Source organism: Chamaea fasciata, unplaced genomic scaffold, assembly GCF_029207755.1.
Source record: "Chamaea fasciata isolate MVZ Bird 193981 ecotype frontalis unplaced genomic scaffold, bChaFas1.0.hap1 SCAF_18, whole genome shotgun sequence".
Classification (NCBI taxonomy): Eukaryota; Metazoa; Chordata; class Aves; order Passeriformes; family Sylviidae; genus Chamaea; species Chamaea fasciata.
Window position 1 is genome coordinate 2,449,626 of NW_027094103.1, and position 21,434 is coordinate 2,471,059.

The 21,434-nt window shown below is 48.2% G+C and overlaps 1 protein-coding gene across 1 annotated transcript; it reads left to right on the forward strand.

The window, feature by feature from the left end:
• Window positions 1-3,152: 3,152 nt before the first annotated feature.
• Window positions 3,153-19,877, forward strand: GGT5 (gamma-glutamyltransferase 5). The gene is made up of 12 exons (XM_066199878.1): window positions 3,153-3,313; window positions 9,631-9,761; window positions 11,212-11,301; window positions 12,311-12,500; window positions 12,809-12,966; window positions 13,385-13,534; window positions 13,957-14,090; window positions 14,491-14,693; window positions 15,134-15,225; window positions 16,008-16,117; window positions 16,452-16,559; window positions 16,762-19,877. Exons 1-12 carry the CDS (start codon window positions 3,153-3,155, stop codon window positions 16,906-16,908), a joined length of 1,674 nt encoding a protein of 557 aa, XP_066055975.1. The 3' UTR covers window positions 16,909-19,877.
• Window positions 19,878-21,434: the final 1,557 nt, after the last annotated feature.

The window sequence follows — 21,434 nt, forward strand, 5'->3', positions numbered from 1 at the left end:
GTGTGTCCTGTGACTCTCCTGTTCAAGTGCTTTCCCTTTGTACATGCTTACAGCCCACAAAGAGAGATCCTTTAAATGGGAAACTGAAGGACAGTGTGGTTGAGGAAAATAGTTTCAGAGTAGTACTGGACAGTTGATACTTGCCGTCCTCAAGATGTAAGTTTGCCCTCTCCAGTCATCTGTTACTGCTGCTGTGCCTCTAAAAGATGGAATGCTTGTGATCACCCTCCAACCTTTCACAGCTTTGTTGCATGAATCTGTTCAACCATTATTACGGTTGGAGCCAGAAGTGTGTTTTCAAGATTTGAGGTGAAGTACTGCCAAGTTTCTCAGCTAGAAGTGTGAGAGTTACTCCCTGGCGTGCCTTCTAATTAAAAGGAAAACCAAAAATTCAGAAGGTACTTAAATGCTAATCTCAGGAGAACACAGACCTATGAGTAAACTAGGAGCATATTTCCCTTTTCTGATTTCAGTAATAAAAGAAGAATAATTTGGTTTTCTTGAATCAGGGCAGTTTATGGGTTTAACTGTCATCCTGAATTCTGAGGAATAACAGAGGAAAGAGAAATATGAATGAGAAATTCTTGAGTACCAGAATTTCCTGATTCCAAGTATCTGTTTTGCCAGAAGCCTGAACACTTGGCTTTTGTGAGAGCAGACCCATGACCCTCAATAAAGTAAGCTTGCTTGTGTGCAAAGGAAAACAATGTGCAAAGTTTAGCATGTAGCAGTTTGTGAAGAGCTGTACTGAGACAAACGGATCATGAGCACCAACTGTGGAACTCACAGCCATGTCCCTTAGACAGTAAAGTCCCTGAATGTTGCCTGTTATTGGGTTGTTTGATTATCATATAGAGTTTATTGATATTCCTGGGTTATAAATATACATGATGAAGGAGGGGACAAACAGCGTATGAAATTTGGCTTTCGGTTGCATGATCTTGGAAGCTTTCCTAGACCCTCGTCCAAGGGTTAAAACCTAATGTTGAGCTGGAAATTGTAAAATGCACTTCTTACTTATTACAGTAAGAGCTTGGTTACTGTAGACAATGCTCTGCTCACACCAGCAGAAAGAGGCATCCTCCTGAGTATGTTGCAAAATAATTTGGACAGTGTAGAGACCGTGGCAAATGAGGTTATTTAGGACACTAGTGTGAGACTGGCTCATGAGTTTGGTGTGCATTTAGGGTTCTTTTAATTTATATTTTTAAAAGATGAGATGAAGACTGATAAACTGAGTGTCAATAACTTAGCTTTTCTTTGTCAAGTACAAATGTCTGACTTTCTGTCTGCTCTTCCCCTCAATCAATGGAAAGCAGCACTAAAGAAAAGGAGGAAAAACACGATGCTTGAAATTGAATTAAAATGAAATGTCATTCAGGCCACAAACCTACTCTTTTGCTGCACACAAAGCTGCAACCTTGTTTTTCTTCGTATGGCCCTGGACTGTCATGGATCCTGCTTCAACACAGAGGTCTCCATCTTCTCCAAAGGTGGCTCCTTGATTTGCATCTCCAGGTTTATTCTGCCAAATGAAAAGCATGCTTACACCTCGTGTAGATGCCGGGGGTCTTTGGGATTGTCTCCTCACCTCCAGGCTTCCAAGGCTGGTTATGAGAGATGTCTTTCAACCAGCAAACAGCTTTCTTCCCAAATCTTGCAGGGAAAGGATCACAGGTAACATCTTTTAGAAAGACAGCAGGCAGATGTGGAGCCCTATCTTTAATTTCTGGAGTGCAAGGAGAACTGTGCAATTAAGAGGTTGTTAAATGTGAGAAGCGAGGTTCACTCTCCTGGTAAAATTTAAAATTTAATAATGGACAATAGGAGACAAAGACAATAAAGCAAGGTTTTTAATGGTGGAGAGCTTGGCATTCAGCCAAGAGCACACCTGCTATTTCAGAGACACTCTTTTAATATCTTTTCTATTGCATCAGTCTATCGCTTATTCATAAACAATTATGCAGATTCAAACTTTTGCCCAAACTAGTTTACATCTACCAAGAACTGCTTAGCATGGGTCCTCCTTGGGTCCGCCTCTTTAGAGCATGCACGTTTCTTGGCTGTGGTTTTAGTCTGTTCTTTTTATCATCTCCAGCTTGGGTTTTGGTCCATACTTTCTACAGACAGTAGGTGCTGATAGTTGGCATATCAGTAGCAGGGGTCTTCGCCATATATCACATGTTATCCCAACCAAGCAGGCAGTTCAGTTACAAGCATATCAGCTATTTTTACTACTGTGTCTAAGTTTAGTTAATAGCAGAAATAAAACTCTCTCTTTATAGCAAAGTTACTTTGATATTATACATATAGCATCCATTTTAATACTTGCAAAAAACCAATATTATAATATATATTTATAACATTAAAGATCCAGCTGGGGTCAGCAGCACTGGGAAGCAATTCCGGCTGCTCATCCCTGCTCCGTGAGGGATCAGGTCTGTCCCAGTGACCAGCCGTGCACAGGCTGGACCCCAGAGCTCTCGGTGCTCTGGGCACCAATGTTTGCAAAGTGCTGCTTTATTCTGGTTATTCTCTTGTGCTCATTTACAGAAGGTGTATGCTGTGGACACTGGCAAGATGTACATATGAAAAGAAGTAAATAAGATTATAACAAACTATAAGGTAAAGTGAGAGTAGATATGAAGGTTCTAGCTTTGTACAGCGTGTTCAGCTTTTACTTCTTTGAGGAGTTTTACAGGAACAAAACACCCCAAGTTTGCAGTGAGGTAATTTTCCCGGTGATTCACATAGGCCACCTTTGTTAGGTAATTTGTGTGTCAAGAATGGGAAGGCAGAGAGGCTGTGAGGAGCAGTGTGGAGATTTCTCTTTGAACTGCTCCGGGAGTGAGTATGTTAAATGTTTTCATCAGAGACACACACGAAAAAGGCGGATGATGGATCTGCAAGAAAAGTTTATAAAAGAGAGTGAAAAGCCCCTCACATGTCAGAGAGTAGAAAAGAAAGAGCACAGCGTTCGCTTTTTAGCAGCTTTTAATGTTAGAAAGAAGATAATCGCTGGGGGCAGAGCCCACTGCCGTGGGACCTCCCTCACAAAACTGCCGGGATATATCCACTTCCCCCGGGCAAGGCAGGCGCCTCCTCGAAAGGATCGAGCTCCTTCCAGCTGCTCCGGCGGCACGGGAAGAGCCATGACCCGGGGGAAGATGTGCTGCCTGGCGCTGCTGACCCTGGGAGCGCTGGCAGTGGCGGTGACGCTCGTGGTCACGCTGACCCAGCCCAGGTGCGGTGCCCAGCAGTACCTGCACGGCGCCGTGGCTGCCGACACCGAGAGCTGCTCCCTCATCGGCCGGTACGTGCACGGAGCTCCTGGCTCCCCTGGCTCCGCTGGCTCTGCTGTTGTGCGTGTCGTGGCTCGGGCTAACGGAGAGGACGAGCACCCCAGGAGCGGGGCCGCGCCGCGATGCCGCTCCCGGGCTGACTCCAGCCGGCAGAGCAGACGGAGCCTCTGCCTGCCATGCTTACTTTCCTTATAGTGTCCCGTAAACTTGCAACTGTGCAAACCCTTGGCCTTTTGGGAAGTATAAATATTTGTAGGAGACAATGCTGGTTTTAAGTGGGGAAGGAAGAGATTTACTTTTTATGGCGTGGTGGGTCTGCCGGATGAGTGACTTGTAGGAGCTTGCAGAGAGCTGCAGCCGGGCTCCCTCCAACAGTGACAAGGAAGAGAAGGCAGGGGAAGGGGGACTGACATCCCTGCCTTTTTGGGGTGTGTTTCTGGACTGAAGCCTGCGGCAAGTGTGTCTGCTATGATGAAAAAAAGCAAAGAGCAGATTTTGATTGAAATTCAGTCTAGACAGTAGAAGTACAAAAGATATTTACATCACTTGAAAAGAAAAGTAGGTTAAAAAAATTCTCTAGATGCCCAGGTTGTATGCCTTCAGTTTGTGTCAAACGTGTCTCTCAAACATTTTGACTCCCATGTTATTATTTTACTGTTCCTTCAGTTATTAAATGCCTGCATCCATGAAAGCAGAAGGATGGAAGTTTACATGTGATGCTGGATGCTCCAGCGATGGATGCTGGAGCTGTGTGCTCCAGCACACAGGGGGAGCGAAATGAGACATGGTACCATAATACCACACTTTGCCATGTCTCACCTCTGATTCTGGCAATGAGGTGCTGGCACAACATTTGTGAGTAGCTGGAGAAAATATACTGTGGCTGCACATATGTCAAGCAGTGAGATGGGGTTTTTTATGCCAAGCCACAGGTTAGTTCTTCAGAAAGCAGAAGTATTTTTAAAATCAGTCTTAATGGAAAAAGAGGGAAATACCTAATTGGATTGCCCAAAGAATCTGCTGGGGAAAACCACTGCATTTGTTTTTGCAGCTATTGTAAGTTTTAACTTGATGTATAATCAGCTGGAAGACATTGAAGTGAGAGCCACAGAAATCTGTGGCCAGCAGACAACTGCGCAGCTTTGTCTAGTTGGCTATTGCCGCTGAGGTCTCACTTATTTCCTTCCCTTCTCTCAGCAAGAAGCTCCACAGGCTTCTCCAGCCTCCACCATTGCTGCAGCTGCAGCTCCAGCTCACTTGCTGGCAGCTCTGTGCTGTCCCTCCAGTGCATGGACCAACTTAAATTCCCTACAAACAGTCTGCCAATGATCCCCACAAAATCCTGCCCTTGCTCCACCTTCCCATCACATCTTTTTCCCCTTTGGGCCATTCTGGGGCATCTGCACATCAGGTCCTGCTCTCTCCTCCAGCTCTGCCAAGCCTCTGGCACCTCCCCAGCAGTGGCCATTCTCCTCCTTTGCCTGGGCTCTACAGTACTCTCCCTCTGCCTGGTGGTCAGCTCTACTCCCCTGCTGCTGCATGATTGCTGCTGCTCTTCCCAGTACCCTTTGCCTCCAGCCGTTCTTGGAAATCTTTGTGCTCATTTCATGCTGCCCTTAGACTGAGACAAACTTCTGTGTTGTTCTCCCAGCTTCTTCTGTGCATGCTCTTGTAAAATATTATAATAAAAGTAAAATTGTTTATAAAAATGCGAGTCTGCAAGAGAGCTTGGGATCAGAAGCTTTGTATAATATTTGCTCTTTTCCTTGTTGTTGTCATATTTCTTTCTCCATCCCACTGGCCCACAGTAGTGGCTTCATTTTTCTCTCTTGGAAGCATATGGCATGCTCTGTACTGCATGTGATCTTTTACATTTTCTCCTAGACATTTCTATGCTGTTATACCTGTAAGTCACTTTTTAAGCTCTCAGCTCTTAGCACATCATGGTCACCACTAAATTAGTTCTCAGAGCAAACTGCTAGGCAAGAAAATGATGTTCTTTCACTGGTGAGGATGTCTCACACGGCAGTGGCACTGGGAGGATGGCACAGCAGAGGGGCTCTGGCCAGCGGCTCAGCCTTTCAGAGCCCTCTGCTCTGCTCTGTGACCTCCTGGGGGACTCTGCAGGGCAAGGCTTTCCTCAAGGCTGACTCAGAGTCCCTGATGGGAGCACCACCAGATGATGAGCTTACAGCTGCTTTCTGCCTCATCTTTGCTGTTTAAGATTTTAGCATCCATAGGAATTTTGTCACAGCAGGAGCAATAAAATCCGATTTCTGAGAGCAGTCTCAGCCACTAGGCCCTGCCAACCCACCTGTGACCTGGCAGTTCATGTGCCACTTTACTTTAGCAACAAGGTGAGAGCAGGGCAAAGCCAAGCAGCCCTGGATGCCAGTCCCTGAAGACACACAACAGGGCTGGTTTGTCCCCGCTCTTCCTCACTGACCTTGCAGACCCTCTCTCCTGCTGTGACCCCAGGCTGTCCCCCACAGCCACCCCCTTCATCCTGCAAATCCCCCTCCCCGAGCTCACAGGAATCCGGGCGGGGGATGCTGAGAAAACTGGTCTGGTGCCTGAAGCCATGGAATGTAAAAGCAGCACCTAATCTCTGACTTACTTACAGATTTTATTCTTTAATTAAAAACTCTTGTTTATTTTAAGGAGAAACTCAAACCACATGCTCTGTGAGTTGTCAGGAATGAAATTCCTGGGGCACTACATGATATTCTGTTGGTTTAAAATTCTTCCATTTGGGAATCTTTGTGTGCTCCTTATAGAATTATCAGTTGAACTTACTGAGAATAACTGAACTAAACCTCTTGCTTGAGGAGAAATCTTCTATTTCAATGAGTGGCATAGTGGGCTGGGGGAAACACCTCAGGGCCGACGTGTTTTCCAGCTCTGGAGATTGTGTTTGTGTACTCTGAATTTTTGAAATCTTTATGCATCTCTTCGGGTCCCTGCAGAAATTGAGCAATCTCAATGAGCCTTCAGCCTGTCACCATCCATGTTGGCAGGTCCTGAGCTAAACTTGCCCCTAGCCATCAGTGCCCAGCTCTCAGTGCTGAGCGAGGTTGGGTCTCTTGCTGTGTTTTTTCTGCTGGAAACTGGGGGCTGAAAGCAACCTTGTACAGCTGTCCGGTCCAGGATAAGTCCCTGCCCTGGGAGAAAACTTGACCCTGAATGAAGTGAAGCGCTTTGATGAAGAGGGATTGGAGGCTATAAGGAGAACCAGGGCAGTTTTTACCCAAGGATGTGGATTTGGTGCCACTGTCCACCTCATTAATTTGTCCTCATGTCAAAAACCATGACGAGACAGGAGATGATTACCCTGTGACAGTGATTCAAACTTCACTTCCAACTCCGAGCCACTTGTTCCCTCTTGGAAGAGGCTCTTTTCAGCAAGCATGCACAAAGCTCTATATTCCCTACCAGTTTGAGCTCTGTCACCCACTGCTCTGCATTCCTTGGTTTCCCAGATGGCAGAAGCAAGAGCCAGCACAAGGTCAGGGACAGATTTAGGAAAAATGTTCATTCCCAGTGGTGGGATTCACTGCAGCGAGGCGAGCTGACCCGGCCTGGCCCAGCAGCCATCTCTGATCCCGTTTCTCCAGTGTAGCCTAGCACGAGCCCTGGGAACCGACCTCCTTTGAAATCAACACCCCCCAGGGGGACAGGGTGGTGGGGAGGGTGAGAATGGTGAGGCTTTAACAGTCAGAAAACCTCTGCAGCCCTGGGAAGCTCAGTTCTAGCCAGAGAATCTGATACAAAAATCCTTTCCAGTGATGGCCCAGCAGATTCCTGGAGTGTGTTTACATCCCAAAGGATTTGGTTTCCCTTCTTGTACGTTTTAAATTTGGTAACTGGCCCTTTTTTACAGAAGCGGTGGTTGCTTTTGCTCTTCATAAATCCTAAGGAGGCAGCTGCTGCATAATGGGTGGTGTCCTAGTCCCCAGCCTTCTTTAGCAGAAAAAAAAAAAAAAGTCAATACAATTTAATGCGTTAGAAGTGTGTTTAAAGGGCTCCCTCTAGCCTAGGGCAGAACAGCGGGTTTGGTCTGCAGTCCAGCACAGCCCATCTTTGCTGTGAGCAAAGTGCCATCGTTCACCCTTCCAGGGAGGCTGAATCCCTGTTTGCTGCTGCTGGAGTGGGACTTGGCTGTGAACACCCTCTTCTGCTCATTGTTGTAAGGAAACTCCATTAATGACTAAACCCTAACGCTGATCTGTGTGGCAGGAAGGATATGGGACAAAACACTGTTATCAGATCTTGCCAGCTGCAGCACTGGTATCTCTAGAGAGACCTGGTAAAGTGCCACACTTTAAAGATTTTGCATTGTAATTAAGCTCATTGCAGCAGAGATCCACCTAAAGGGAGACAGGTAATGGGTCACAAATCCAGATGTGGTTTTGCTATATATAATGGCCCTAAATTGCCCAGGCATCAGTTCCAGGGAAGTGGCAGGTTTCTGACTGGAGGTGAGTGGGCCAGGCACAGGGAGCCAAATGTGACACACCAAGAGCCAGCTCAGAGTATTCTCTGCTGAGTTTCAGTCTCTGGAGGGGCTGGAGGGAAAGGTGTCAAGGCTGGAGGCCAGTGTGAATGTGCTGTGAATTTGGGTGAGAATCTGGTGCTTTTCAGGCTCTGGGAAATGTGCCTGATGTTCCATGTTAAGGTCTCAATGCATTGCATTGAAATGCAGGCTATACTATCTCCAAGCTTCTTTGTAAAGCTTTTTTTCACCGCCAGAACCATTCGTGTCCCTGTCACCAGGCTTTGTGTACGTGTTGCCTCACAGCCCATATTCCAGAGGGTCCGGGGAGTGCTGTCCCGGGTCAGTGTAGCAGTCCTTCTTCCCTCTTTTTCCAGCTTTCTAACATGCTGTTTGGGTCTTCTGCTGAGGTGACCCAGTTTTTTAGGAAGCCCTCGTGTCTTTCCTTTCTATCGTCAGCAATTAACAGCTTCCATTTCAGAAAACCACCTCCCAGGGACATTGGCGTGGTGAGTCCATCCCTGCTCTGAGGGGCTGGATGGGCGAGCCTGAGCCTCAGTCTCCATGTCCAGAGCTACAGCCAGGGAGCTCCAGGAGGCCAAAAGCCATGCAGACCCCAAACAGAAAGCCTGATGTTCCCTACTCTTTCTTTTCTTCCCACTTGTACACGTGTCATTTCCTTACATGCAGTGATTCCGATGCACTTGGAGAAACAGGAAAGCCACAACCAGTGTGCCTGCAGCATCCTGTTCCTGCACCCAGCAGGTCCCAGCCATGTCAGTGGGTGTAAAATAAACACAATCTCCGTGTGTGCTCTGTGTTCCCATGCAAACTCTGGGAGCGGTTGCATTACAATTTATGAACTATTCCAGTTTCTCCTCTGACTTTGCCACATCTGAACAATAACCCAATAAAACAGTTAGGAACCTTCCTAGCATACACCAGTGCTGGCTACTGGCAGGCTGTGCAGAAAATGCCACCCCATTTCCACTGCGAGGGAAAGATGTTTTTCAAATGTTCTTGAGGGAAGCATTTGTTGAGACACGTTTCTCTAACAGAACCTCGTTGCTGTCAGCAAGAGGCTGCCACAATGCCTGTGTGCTCTTTCACGTAGCTGTGCCTTGGTAGAAGTAGGTGTAGGATTTGTTTCCTGTTTTTTGGGGGTTTCTTTTTTGTTTGTTTGTTTGTTTGTTTGTTTTGTCTTTGGGAATACAGGGAGCAGGGTGGGATTTTTTTTTTTTTTTTTTTTTTTTTTTTTGCTGATAAGCCCAGGAAGTCACATTGTAGGAACAATGAAGTGACTATTGTGCTAATAGACATTTTGTCCAGGGAGTTTGCTTCACGTGGACCCCGTGTTCCCACTTCAGTGCTCCCGTCCAGTTGACCAGCATATGCTTTTTTTAGGAATGGCATTTGGGAAGCTGGAGATCAGTTGCTTGGTTCCTAGTATGTGGAAAGCCCTCTTCTGTGCTCAGAGCATCCTCCTCCATGTCTCGGGGCTTCTTGCTGCCCCTTTTAGCCCACAGCATTTGTGAGCAGCTGCAGTTCTCTCTGTCCCATAACCCTTTCCCCAGAGGCAGTCCAGCCTCACACAGGTCTGGCCCTGGCTGCTCTTTCCTCCTGTGGTCTCTCCTTTCTTTCCCTCTAATTTTTCCTCCTCACTCCAGCAGAGGAAGGTGCCCCTCCCTGCCCTTACACCCCACACTGCTGCCACTACATTTCTCCAGCTGCTCTCCTCAAGTTCCAGGGGCCCCAGGGGGAGCATTTTCATGTGGTTCCTCCATTCTGACACTCCTGGATTTTAACAGTGTCTTTTTTCTTCCCTTCCCACCACAGGAACATCCTGAAAAGCGGAGGCTCAGCTGTGGATGCTGCCATTGCTGGCTTGATCTGCACTTCAGTGATGAACCCTCAGAGTTCAGGCCTGGGTGGGGGTGTCGTATTTAGCATCTATAATGCCAGCACAGGTATGGGCCTGCCCTGGCCTCTCCATGGTGCCTTGTCCCTCTGCAGACACACAACTGCTGTGGAGAAATCAGAACCCTTCCCGTTCTCTCAGAGCAATACTTTGCATATAGAAGCTACACCACAAACCACACTTGCGCTCTTAATCCAAAGCATCCGCCACAGGGAGCCGTGACCGTCATTTCACAGCAAGAATATGGGTGTGGAGGAAAGAGCTTTGATATAAAATGAACTGAGTTTGCCTCTCCTTCGCCCTCCAAAGCAACCCCACAGTACATTTCCAAGCCACACAGCTGACTGCAGCCAGGTGTGAAGGGCCGAGTGACGCAGGCAGGAGTGGAGTGGTGTCAGCGCTGGGCTGCCAGTGCCTCAGCTGAGCCCTCGGGACGGCACCTGAGGGGCTTGTGCTGCCCAGCAGCTCTGGCAGTGCCTGCTGCCCCTGGGGCTGTCTCTCTCCACCCGAAGCAGCATTGGCACTTCCCGTCGCAGGAGATGCACCTCCACCTCAGAAACCCAAACCTAGCAATGTTCAGTGTCTGCTGGGGAGCCCTTCTGTGTTTGGCTTAAACTCTAGCGTTGTTTTCTTGTTTTTATGTCTTTAATGTGGGAGTTTTGAAGTCTTGGCTTCCAAAAATCCCCAGAGCTTATGTATCTATTAGTAATATCAACAATGAACGCTGTAACAATATCATAGTTTTAAAACCCCTGCCAAGTCGTTCCTTAGAGTCACAAATCTGGAAATGTTTGGGTGTATCTTATGCAAGAGCCTAATTTGGCACAACACCTTTATTTTTCTTCTTTTCCCTTTTGGCACGGCCACGGAACTTTGTTTCCTGACAGCAATCCACCACTGCTACCTGAGTTATGCCGCAGCACAGAGCTGCCCGTGGCCATGCACAGCTCAGGCACTTGGTACCCCAGGGAACACTCCTGCAGCACAGGACTGTGAAAGGGACAGATAAACACAAGGCAGAGAAGGAGGCAAGTGGGGGTTTGGGGTTGTTTTTCTCCTTTCAAGCTCCCTGACACATACAGGACATCATCATTTAGTAAATGGCCCTTCCAATGAGGCTCACATTGTGTTTCTGACACGTCCCATCTGTAGAAAAAGTGCAGGAACCTGCAGGTGTGAGGCAGCATGTCCCAGCAGCATGTCCCAGCCCACGAACCCTGGGGGAACCTTTGCTGGCTGGAGACAAGCCCTGGCCTTCTCCCTGTACTTTCAGTACCTTTAGGTAGGCACTGCTTGGTTTGCCCAAAATAAAAGCACAGGAGTCAAGGACAAGTTGTGCTGACACCTGACCCTGCAGGTGCACTTGGCACACCTGGCAAAAGGCTCCAGAACCGCTCAGCTCTGAGCCGGCAGCACGTGCAGTGCTACAGCTGACTCAAGCGTGATGTTCACCTGCTTCAGGAAAACAACATCATGCATTTCCCTCTTCTTCCTTCTAGGAACAGTCGAGGTGATCAACGCCCGTGAGACGGCCCCACGAATGTTTTCTCACAACTTATTGTCTCGCTGTAGTGTTGGTTTCCCCATTGGTAAGGACACAGCCTGGGCCACAGCCGTGTGCTCTCCTGGTGGGCACTGAGCTCAGGGTGGGGAGCTGAGCACCTCACTGACTTGATCTGGAGTTCTGTTTAGTTTAATACACCCTAGCTGGATAGCCTTTTGCAAAAGTAACTAAAAATACTAGGTCCATAAAAATTCCTGTTGGATGATAACACCGGCAACCTGACCAGGGAGGCAATGGGGAGACAGCAGGAGGAGAAATCACAGTGTAACTTCTCTCCGTAGGAAGTCTACAGTTCAAAACTGGATTTTCCAAAGCTCTCATTCCCCAGAAGTTCCTACAGAGAAAAAAAAGATCAGTAGCTTTCTGGGAACAAAAGAAATCAATCTTGTGTGCTTGCCCACATCCATAGATCGGGGAAGCACTTCAGGGTTTGAGTTGCTGGGCTCAGCACTCTTGCTTTAGCAGCACTTCTTGGATCTTTCCACATTTCTTGCTGCATTCATTCTCCTTCCCTAGAATGTTATCTTTTGGGGTGTGTCCTAGATTCTGGTGATGTTCTTGCCCTTGGAAGAGCCTGGAAAGGAATCAGGAGCAGCTCTGGTTGGAAGGGACAGCTGGAGGTCTGCTCAAACCAGGGTGATGTCAGGTGTTGCTCAGGCTGCTCACAGCCTTGTCCTGTCACATTTTTGAATTTCTCCAGGGATGGAGAATTTCACTGCTTCCCTTGTTCTGATGTTTGACCAGGCCCATGAGTGCCACTTCTCCAGTGTCCAGCTGGCACCTCCCTTGCTGCAGCATGTGCCTGTTGCCCGTCACGCTTTCAGCACACCTCAGGCCTCCCTCCAGCCTCTCTACACCCCTGCTGGTCAGTAACAGGGAAATACAGGAACAGGAAAAGGTAGTGAACAAACCAAGCCTGCTTTTAGAAGCCTCGGTTGCCTCTACCAACTCAGACCTTGATTGGAGAGCTTTCAGAGAGGTGGAACCCCAAGGCAGTGACTGACTGGGTGTGACAGTGCTCTTCTGCTCCTCAGGTGCCCCCTGGATTGGTGTGCCTGGAGAACTCCGTGGGTATGAGGAAGCCCACAGGCGACACGGCCGCTTACCATGGAAAGCCCTGTTTGAACCAACCATCAAGCTTCTGTCGGGGCCACTTGTCATTTCCCCAGTTCTGGAAAAAATTCTCCATCACCCAGACTTCTCTAATCCAGGGAAAAGCCTGTGGTAAGACCCATGAATGAAACTGCAGTGGGAGGGCCAGTGTTCCCTCATCTTCTGACCCTTTCTCTGACATGCTGACGTGGAGCACAGGCTGCTGCTGCGGTTTGTGCTTAGGGAACACTTGCTACGGAGTGGGAGAGAATCGCAGCAGTGGGTTTTCAAAAGGGGCTGCAGCGTAGCACTGCCTTGGAAAGCATATAGCATATAGCATATAGCATACATAATGCAGATCAGCTCTTGGTAGGAAAGTCATTGGCCCTGGGCAAGAAAAAGCTCATGCTGTAAAACTGATGAATGTTCTTCTTTAACAGCCCACTGCTGTGTGATGGTCAAAGATTTCTGAAGGGTGGCGAGACCTTCCGGTGGCGAGCGCTGCAGCAAACACTGCAAGCTGTAGCAGAACACGGAGCTGCAGCGTTTTATGAGGGAGAGATAGGAAAGGCCCTGGTGGAGGACGCCAGGAAGGCTGGTAGGTAACAGCTACAGGTAGTCCTGATATACAGGCCTTTCTCCCAGGCATTGGCTCACAGTGAGCCTGCACCAGGGAAAGCCAGCACAAGCCATTTGCTTGTCACTTGGTACCTGACATGGGAAGAGGCCACCTTTCCCAGATCCTGTAACTCAGGCCCAGAAGCAGGGCTGAGACCACCCACTGCTCTGGCCTTTACCCACAGTGCTCATGCACTGGCCCCTCTGACTCCTTTAGGTTTTGTGACATCCTGGGGCTTGGCAGCACATGAGGATATGTGACAGCTTTGCTGGGTGGAAGGAATTTGGGCTGTACGGGGATGGGCTCTACACAAGCTTTACCAAGGCTCTGATGTAGGCAGCCCACAGCAGCAGTACAAGTTGCTGTGCTGATGGCAGCTCCTGGGTCTCTGTTGAAGGGTCCAGTCTGACGCTGGAGGACCTTCGGGCATACAAAGCAGAGGTGTCCTCAGCTCTGAACATCACCCTGAACAGCCGCACCAAGGTGTTTGCTCCAGGACCACCCATGGGAGGTGCAGTGCTCATGTTCATCCTCAAAGTATTGGAAGGTAAATTCCCAACGGAAAAGAGTCAGCAGCAAGAGGTTTTCGGAAAGGGTTGCTCCAGAGTGATAAAATGCAACAGGCAGAAATGGAGTTTTTGAGCCAGAATGGGGCCCAAAGCAGCAGTGTGACCATGCTATGCAGCAGAAGGATGAACTGGGTCACCTGTACAGTGTGTCAGCATCACCACAGCTGCAGCAAAGGCCAAAGGATGCATGACTTTCCCAATGCTTCAAAAGAAATTGAAGTCACAGTGGAAAATAGTACTTGGTTGTTTCTGTGTCCACATCCTGCTAAAGCATAGGGGAAACCTAGTAAGAACTGGGATGGGAAGAGGAGGCTCCTTTCAAGTTTTTTTTTTTCCCTACACTTCTTGAAAAAACATTGCCTTGGGTCTATTAACAAAATTACTTCATCCTGCTCCATAGAGTTCAAATTCCATAAAGCATCGCTGGCAACACCTGAGGAGAAGGTAGAAGCCTACCACTACATTGCAGAGGCCCTGAAGTTTGGCAACATGCTAAGACCCCTGATGAGTGACCCAGCCTTCTCTGAAGTTCAGGTGAGCTCCATGGTGTGTGGGTACAGTGCTACAGCACCGAGCAATGCTCTGACATGCTCCTCCTTTGCTGCCCGGAAGGAAAGAAAATAGAGCTGCTACTGAAGAGCAGGGCAGCTGGGTCGGCCAAGGCAGAGGGAGGATCAGGCTGTTTGCTCTGCAGCTTCAGCTGTAGGCTGGCACTCACTTGCCTGAAAAGGATGTGCTCCCGCTCCTGCCAGTGTTGAGGTGCCTCAGTGCTGAGCTTGGTCCGTTTTCTGGGATGAGAGTGGCCTGGGGCTGAATGCTGCCAATGCTGAGCCCCTCAGGCTCTGACTCTTGGGGCTCAGTTCCTGAGGCCTGCCTGTGCCCAAAGACATGCCTGTGCTTTGGTGACCACTCAGTGTCCTTGCTGTGCTTGCAGGTGCCTGTGGGGACCCTGCTGTCTGAGCAGTTTGCTGAGTTTGTGAGGCAGCGCATAGATACTCGTGGTGACCACCCAGTCAGCCACTACAACCTGCTGGAGTCCCTCTACAATGACAAATACAGAAGCATGGGCACCAGCCACATCTCCGTGCTCGCTGCAGACGGCAGCGCCGTGTCTGCCACCAGCACCATCAACTACCCGTGAGTAGCCCGGGGCTGAGCAACAGAGTGACACAGGCCACGTGTCAGGGTCACAGGGCAGCTGCAAGGGCCGGGTACCAGAAGTGCAAACCCCTTGGGTTTCACTGGTTTAGGCAGCTTCTGAGCTGTGAATACTTTTTTCATGTGACAACAAAGATCTGTGAGCATCAGCTCCAAGGGCCGTCATAATTCAGGAGGATGCAAGAACTTGCTGAGGCTCTTGCTGAATTTCTGTGGGTTGAGAAAATCCACACAGGCACCAGTAATAGGGAACTTATCTCTGTCACCAGCAGCAGGACAAATTCCTTTTGGATACCCTCAGTGGGACACTGGCAGGCTGGGAGGAGACAGAAGTTACTCGCAGAGTGCCATGTGCAGTTAATGTCATCCACAACAGGGGAACCCATAGCACTTAAAGGCTTCACCTTTCCTCCCTGCAGATTTGGCTCCTTTGTGTATTCTAACCGAACTGGGATCATTTTAAATAATGAACTTGCTGACTTCTGCATAGCAAACAGAACCATTAAACCAGGTGAGCATCCTCATCCTCAGAATAAAAGCACAGGGCCAGGGGATGGACACATATGCTTTGTACAAGTAGGCAGGGACAACCTGTAAACTTACAGGTACTCTTCCCTTTCCTAGATCTGGATGAGAACAAGTTTATTTCAGACTAAAATAGGATAAAGCCCTGTAGTGTGTCTGTGTCTACTCACATATCTCCTTGTATGGAAACAGAAGTTTTTGTTTCTAACCAGAGAAATCAGAGGTTAAAAAAATTCTGAAGCTGATCACTGACTGATGGGAAGGGGAGGGAAGAAGTGAAGAAACTACTGCTAAGACAAGCCTGCTGATATTTTAGGCTCACCTATGATTCTGAGTATAGAGCTGCTAGAGGCTTGCACTGAGCTCCGTGGCACAGCAGTGTTGGTGCAGATATGGCTCTGTGCCATGAGCTGTCCCTGCTGCAGCCCCCTCAGCCTGCTGGGAGAGGACACCAGTGCTGCCATGGCAGGGTTTCTGTGAAGGGTTCCTCGTCCGGTTGGATGAGCTGCAGCATGTCCTGAATACTTGTAGGATGCCCTGTCCTGCATCAAGAGAAGCTTGTTTAGCTTGTGCCATAAAGGTCCCAGTTTCTTGGGAGACAGGCTTTCAGTGCAAGGAAATTTTTCAGGAAGTCTTGAGCATCTTGAGGAAGGAGCAGCAGCTTGTTTTTCTGTGGGAGACAAAAGTAAGGCAAGGTAGATGAAGCTGTGTCCCTCCTGCCCTGTTTAGAGCCACACGGAAAGAATAATATCTCTTCCTCTGCTCTAGGAGAGAAGCCTCCCTCAGCAATGGTGCCTTCCATCCTCGTCTCCAAGTCAGGAGACATGCTGGTGATCGGAGGAGCTGGGGGGGGCTGGATTATCAGTGCTACCACCATGGTAAGTGAAACCCACAACAAGTTGCCAGTTTTTTCAGCTCTCCCAAATTTCCAGCCATGTTCAGTCCCTACTCAGCTCTCCTCAGATCTTGACTCCTTGGTGTTTTTTTTTAATTTGCAATTTAGAAGTCACTAGAGACTGCAGACTGTAGGCCAGGGAAAGTATTCTGGAAAGAATTATGTGCTCATCCTATTCTTTTACTTGCCCCAGGCATCTAGTATTGGTCACCATGAAAACAGGACTGCTGGGACTGTGGGTCTGGCTCAGTGCAGCCTGGGTTGGACAGCCCAGGTTTTATGTCCAGTTGGGCAGTGTGGGATTTGTTTTATTGCAGGTGATTATAAACAAGCTGTGGTTTGGCTACGACCTGGAACACGCCATTTCAGCTCCTGTCATGCACACCCAGGGTGAGAGTGTCCTATTTGAGGAGACTTTCAGCAAGGTCAGTGGCCTCGGTGGGAAGCAGATTGCTTCTGTAACTCTCCTGGGTAATCCTTATTTTGCCTCTGGCTCACCTCCTTCTTGGCTAAACCTCACTTTCTCAACCAGACTCCACACACACATCCTACAGTTCCACACCTGGCAATGTCAAGATCTCAGGTCCCTGCCCCATTCACTCCATTTCTTCTTCTCTCCCCCCACAGGAGGTTAGGACTGGCCTGCTGGACAGAGGACATAAAGAAAAGAAAGATAAATTTGCAATGAATGTTGTACAGGGAATTTCCAAGGAAGGAAAATGCATCTCTGCTTACTCTGATAAAAGGAAGCTGGGGAAGTCAGCTGGATATTAGCATGAATGCCATCACAATTCACAAAGCCACAGGAGATTCAGAACTGGCTTTGCTTGGAAATGCCCAAAATTTCCTGTTCCCATCAGGATGTCTCCTGGCGCATGGGCACAGTCTGTGATTACATCTAATTCCAGCAGACTGCAGGTCACCCTCCGACAACACAAGGAGTGGAGACAACCTTGTTTAGAGTTACATCTTTCATTACTTATATGATGCACAGAGAACATATTTCTTGAGCACATCAGTTACTCAGAATGAGAGAATTCAAAGTGTGAAAGGAAAACTGGTCCAAACCCCACTGAGAACACTGTGAAATGGCCCAGCTGTACCTTCCATTCCTGAGGGAGTCTCAGTTTCTTCCAGGCTGTTCCACAATAAGTTTATTGCTGGGGCACAGCAATGTGAAATACATAACTGTCTTAGCTATGAACAAGAAGCTTCTGTAGGGTCAGGATTTTAAAATCTGAAGCATTCAGGCTTACAGTGTGGGTTTGGAAAAGGAAGAGATCAAAATTCTACACTCCCCCTCTGTTTTCCCTTCCAAAGAAGCTCGGCTTTTCCCCAAGGTGGCAGATGAAATGGCACCATGGCACAAGTGCTCCCCTGCCTGCTGCTCTCTGCATCAGTGGTGCAAAGGACCCCACAGGCTCAGGGTAACTGCACCAACACTTCCTCCAGCCCTGCACACTGTGACTCTAAGAATAGCCTCCCGTGGGGGCTTGTGATTTCCCTGCTCCTGGGGTGAACAGGCTTCAGCTGAGCTCCCTGGAGGTGCCTCTGCCTGTGGCGAGATGGGTCCCAGTCTGTGCCAGTTCTCCCTCCTCAACACTGGTACATCAGTCTTTGGGAAGGCAGGTCAGAAAGGCAGTGGAAAGGTTGTTTTTAGGAAACTTTAGAACTTTCTTCAAATTGCAAAGTACACGTGATCAGGAGATGTCATTTGTAGCCCCGAGCTCAGCCTAGCCAGGCAAACACCAGGACTGCTGAGAAGCGATGCAGCACTATCAGGCATGAGCAGAAGTCTCCCATATCCTACATGCTCCAAATCCCCGTTTACCACAGCTAATCTCTAGTGTTCCCTTCAAACCACAAGGAGGACATTGTAGCACTCGAAGAACTATCACAGAAAGAGAAAAGTTTTGGAGAAGAGACCTCAATGCAAAAGGTCCTGGATTTTGCACCTGGATGCAAAAGGCCTTTTGCAGTTAATCCATAATCTTGCCCGGCTCAAAATGGCCCAGAGAATCAAACATTTATGAAAGTAAAACCTAAACCCCACAAAATCCCCAAAGCTCTTCAAATATGCAGGGTCAAATTCCCAGAATCCTCCAAAATTCCATTTTCTGAAAGCTTCTGAGCCTGATTGCCCTATGGGCACAGTGCTCTGTGTGTGTCTGAAAGAGAGAGAAACCAGAGCCAGGCACTAGCAGAGCCCTCCTCCTCACACACAGAGCCCATGGGACTCCTAGTTCTTCAACAAATAGAATCCCTCTGTAAACATTAAAACAAGAACGCACTATTAAAAAACACAAATTAAAGCAAGGCCAGCTAGATTTTATGCCAAATGTTTTTACCCAAAAGCCCGTCTAATAAAGCCATCAGTTTACTGAACTTGCATTTTAGTTATGGTCCAAGTGAAGCTGACCAGAGCCAGACATGTGTTTTCCTTCAGAAGTTGTACACCAAGGACTGGAGCACGACCCCTGCCGTATCAGTGAATGATTACTGGGTTACCAGATCATAAGTACAAGCACTTATTCATGCATCTGGAAATCAAGTTACTTATGGATGGAGCCAGCTCCATGCACTGCCCTGCTCCCTCCTTGTCCAAGTGGAATTCACCTCAAATCCCTCAATTCAGGAAGAACTGCTGGTTCCCCCATCAGAGCTGATCACTCACACCATGGAAGTGCCCCAGCACCCTGTGAGGCAGCATCACAATGCTGGTGAATGGGAAAGGAAACAGCCCCAAAACCTGACGAGGGGCAGTTTTTATGTCGACATGGAAGGGGTTACATTGGCTATGACTACCAAAGAAACCAAATCTACCTAATTTGCTGAAGTTTTCTACCTTGATTAACTCCCTTGCCCCAGCGAGCAGTTCCTGGGAGCATCAGCTCTGGTGTCAGAAACACCACCCGACAGAGCTGTGCAGGGGAAGCACTGACAGGCGCCAGACACCATCTGCAGCTCCCACTGCAGCACCAGACCGGATGCTGGCTCTGGCAAGATATGTAGTTATTTCCAGTTAACTCTACTGAGCTGAGAGTTTACAGTCAGCAACTGAGAGTGGCACTGGCTGGACACAGGGAGAGCACTCCTGGCTTCCCTATTAGGCTTCAGAGCCACGTTCAGGAGTGCTCTGGTCCCTCTCCATCATGTTTCACTACAGAAAACCCAAGTCACCAAGTAACTAAGTCTTTCATTACCTTTGCTTCTGACACAGCTTAGGGTGAAGCACCCTGCAGTACTCCAGCCTACCACCTTTCCAGTGCAGTAGTATCACAGCTACTTCCCACCACAAAGACATAAGATAATATTCCTTAGTCCAGTACCCACTGCAGTTTAACTGCTTTGCTATTAACTTTGCAAGTCAGACAGTGAAGCAGTTTAAAAACCCATCACAGATTTCATTTGGAAGACAGAAGGGAAGGGGAGTGCAGATCTCTCAATGTGGCAGAGACTTCCAGTCCTGCAGTTCTTCCAGCAGAACACCTGGTGAAGCTGAGACTGTACCTGCTTCAGCACCTCTGTTCTTGCCTGACACCTCCTCACTGCTGCTGAAATCTGCTGGGGTCAAGAGCCTCTCAGTTTGGTCCTTCCATATTCCCGCTCCTCCCAACAAGAGAGCATTATTTTTGTACTGAAATAAACTTATAAGGACTTTTAAAGCATCATTGTACAGAGGCTGCTCTATTTTCTAATGAAGTCTTTAAGTTATACTTTTAATAAAGTGTTTTTAAACCTGACTGGGAATTTCTCCTCTAAACCTGTTGCCTATCCCATCACACAAGCACAGAGGACTCCATGCAGGTCTTTGCAGGAGTAACAGTTCTTCATTCTGGAGCCTCATACGCTGCAGGAGAAGCTGAGGAATGGTGCAGCTCGTGCCACTTGTCTCTCACAGCTGAATTTTGTTCCCTTCCAGAGGCTGGATGGTTGCCAAAAGAAAATTGTGGTAATGTCAGACTGAAGAATAGGGGCAAGAGGTGAACCCTCCAGCTTATGATCTGAATTGCCTTTTAATGATACAGCTTCCTTTCACATCAGCTGGAACCAGTCATGGATAATGCGTCCTGTTCTCCATGCCCTGCACTGGGGCAGGCAGCCCACACCAACACACTGCGTGCACCCAGGAGCAGAGCCAGGTGCTTGCATTCAATAGGTGGGACCACGGAATGATGAGGGAGCTCAGAGACCATCTTGTTCTGATCCCTCTGTCATGGGCAGGGATGTCACTCACTAGACCCAGCGCCATCCAGCCTGTCCTTGAACATGTCCAGGCATGAGGCAGCCACGGTTCCTCTGGGTAACCCCTGCCAGGGCCTCACTGCTGACACAGGTAAGAATATCATCTTAATATGTAACCTAAATGTACCCTCTTTCAATTTAAAGCCATTACCTCTTGTCCTATCCAGAAAACTTTTCCCTGCAGCTGAAACATCCCGTAAGCTGAGCAGCCTGGAGGGTACAGTCGGAGGTTTTACAGCAGGAACCACTGGCTGACATCTGGCTGTTAATGCACAGACAGCCCCAGCGCTGGGTGAGTAGTGGGATGTGGTATCCAAGCAGGGGGCAGAAGTGCCTGCTCCGTGTACGGATATGTCCAAATGAGATGCAGATAATTACAGTTTGCAGAAGTATCCTACAGCTTTTTTTAAAAACGTAGGATGTAAGTGCAAGCTGTAGCCCAGTTTAACAGAACATTCCTCTGCAGTGACACCACTAAAAAACAACCAAACAAATTTCTGTAGAGTCAAGAATTCAAATGCATTTATGTAAGAACAGTTGTAACTAGGAGCGTTTTAAGCTTTCCACAGGGGAAGCTTTTTAATGCAGGTTATAAATAATAGGGGAACTCTCTGACCAGCAAGTAGAAATTCAGGAACATCAAAACAAATGCTGTACCATGAACTGTTAGAGGCAGCCCAGCAGCAGCACTCAGACCTGTATCAAAAATCAGGATTGTCCAACAGGCTTTCCCCAGAAATCAGTTCCCTTCCAATTTTGGACTAAATGTAGTGACTGTAAGATTTCAAAAAGCTTATTTTGCTGTGCAGTAGTTTTCTTTATTTCCCAGGTCACACCTAGCCAAGAAAAAACTCATCTAGTCTGAATTCCAAAGGCAGCCTGCCATTGAGAAACACCAGTAGTGGAATTACAAGAAGTGGAAATGCAGAAGTCTCAGTTCAGCAATAAGAGAACACAGGCTTGGCCCCCAACTGGTCTCTTGAGGAACAGGAGGGAACACCGTGACCAAAGGTCATTTAGAATCACTGCCTTTGCTGTACCTAATGCAGCACTAC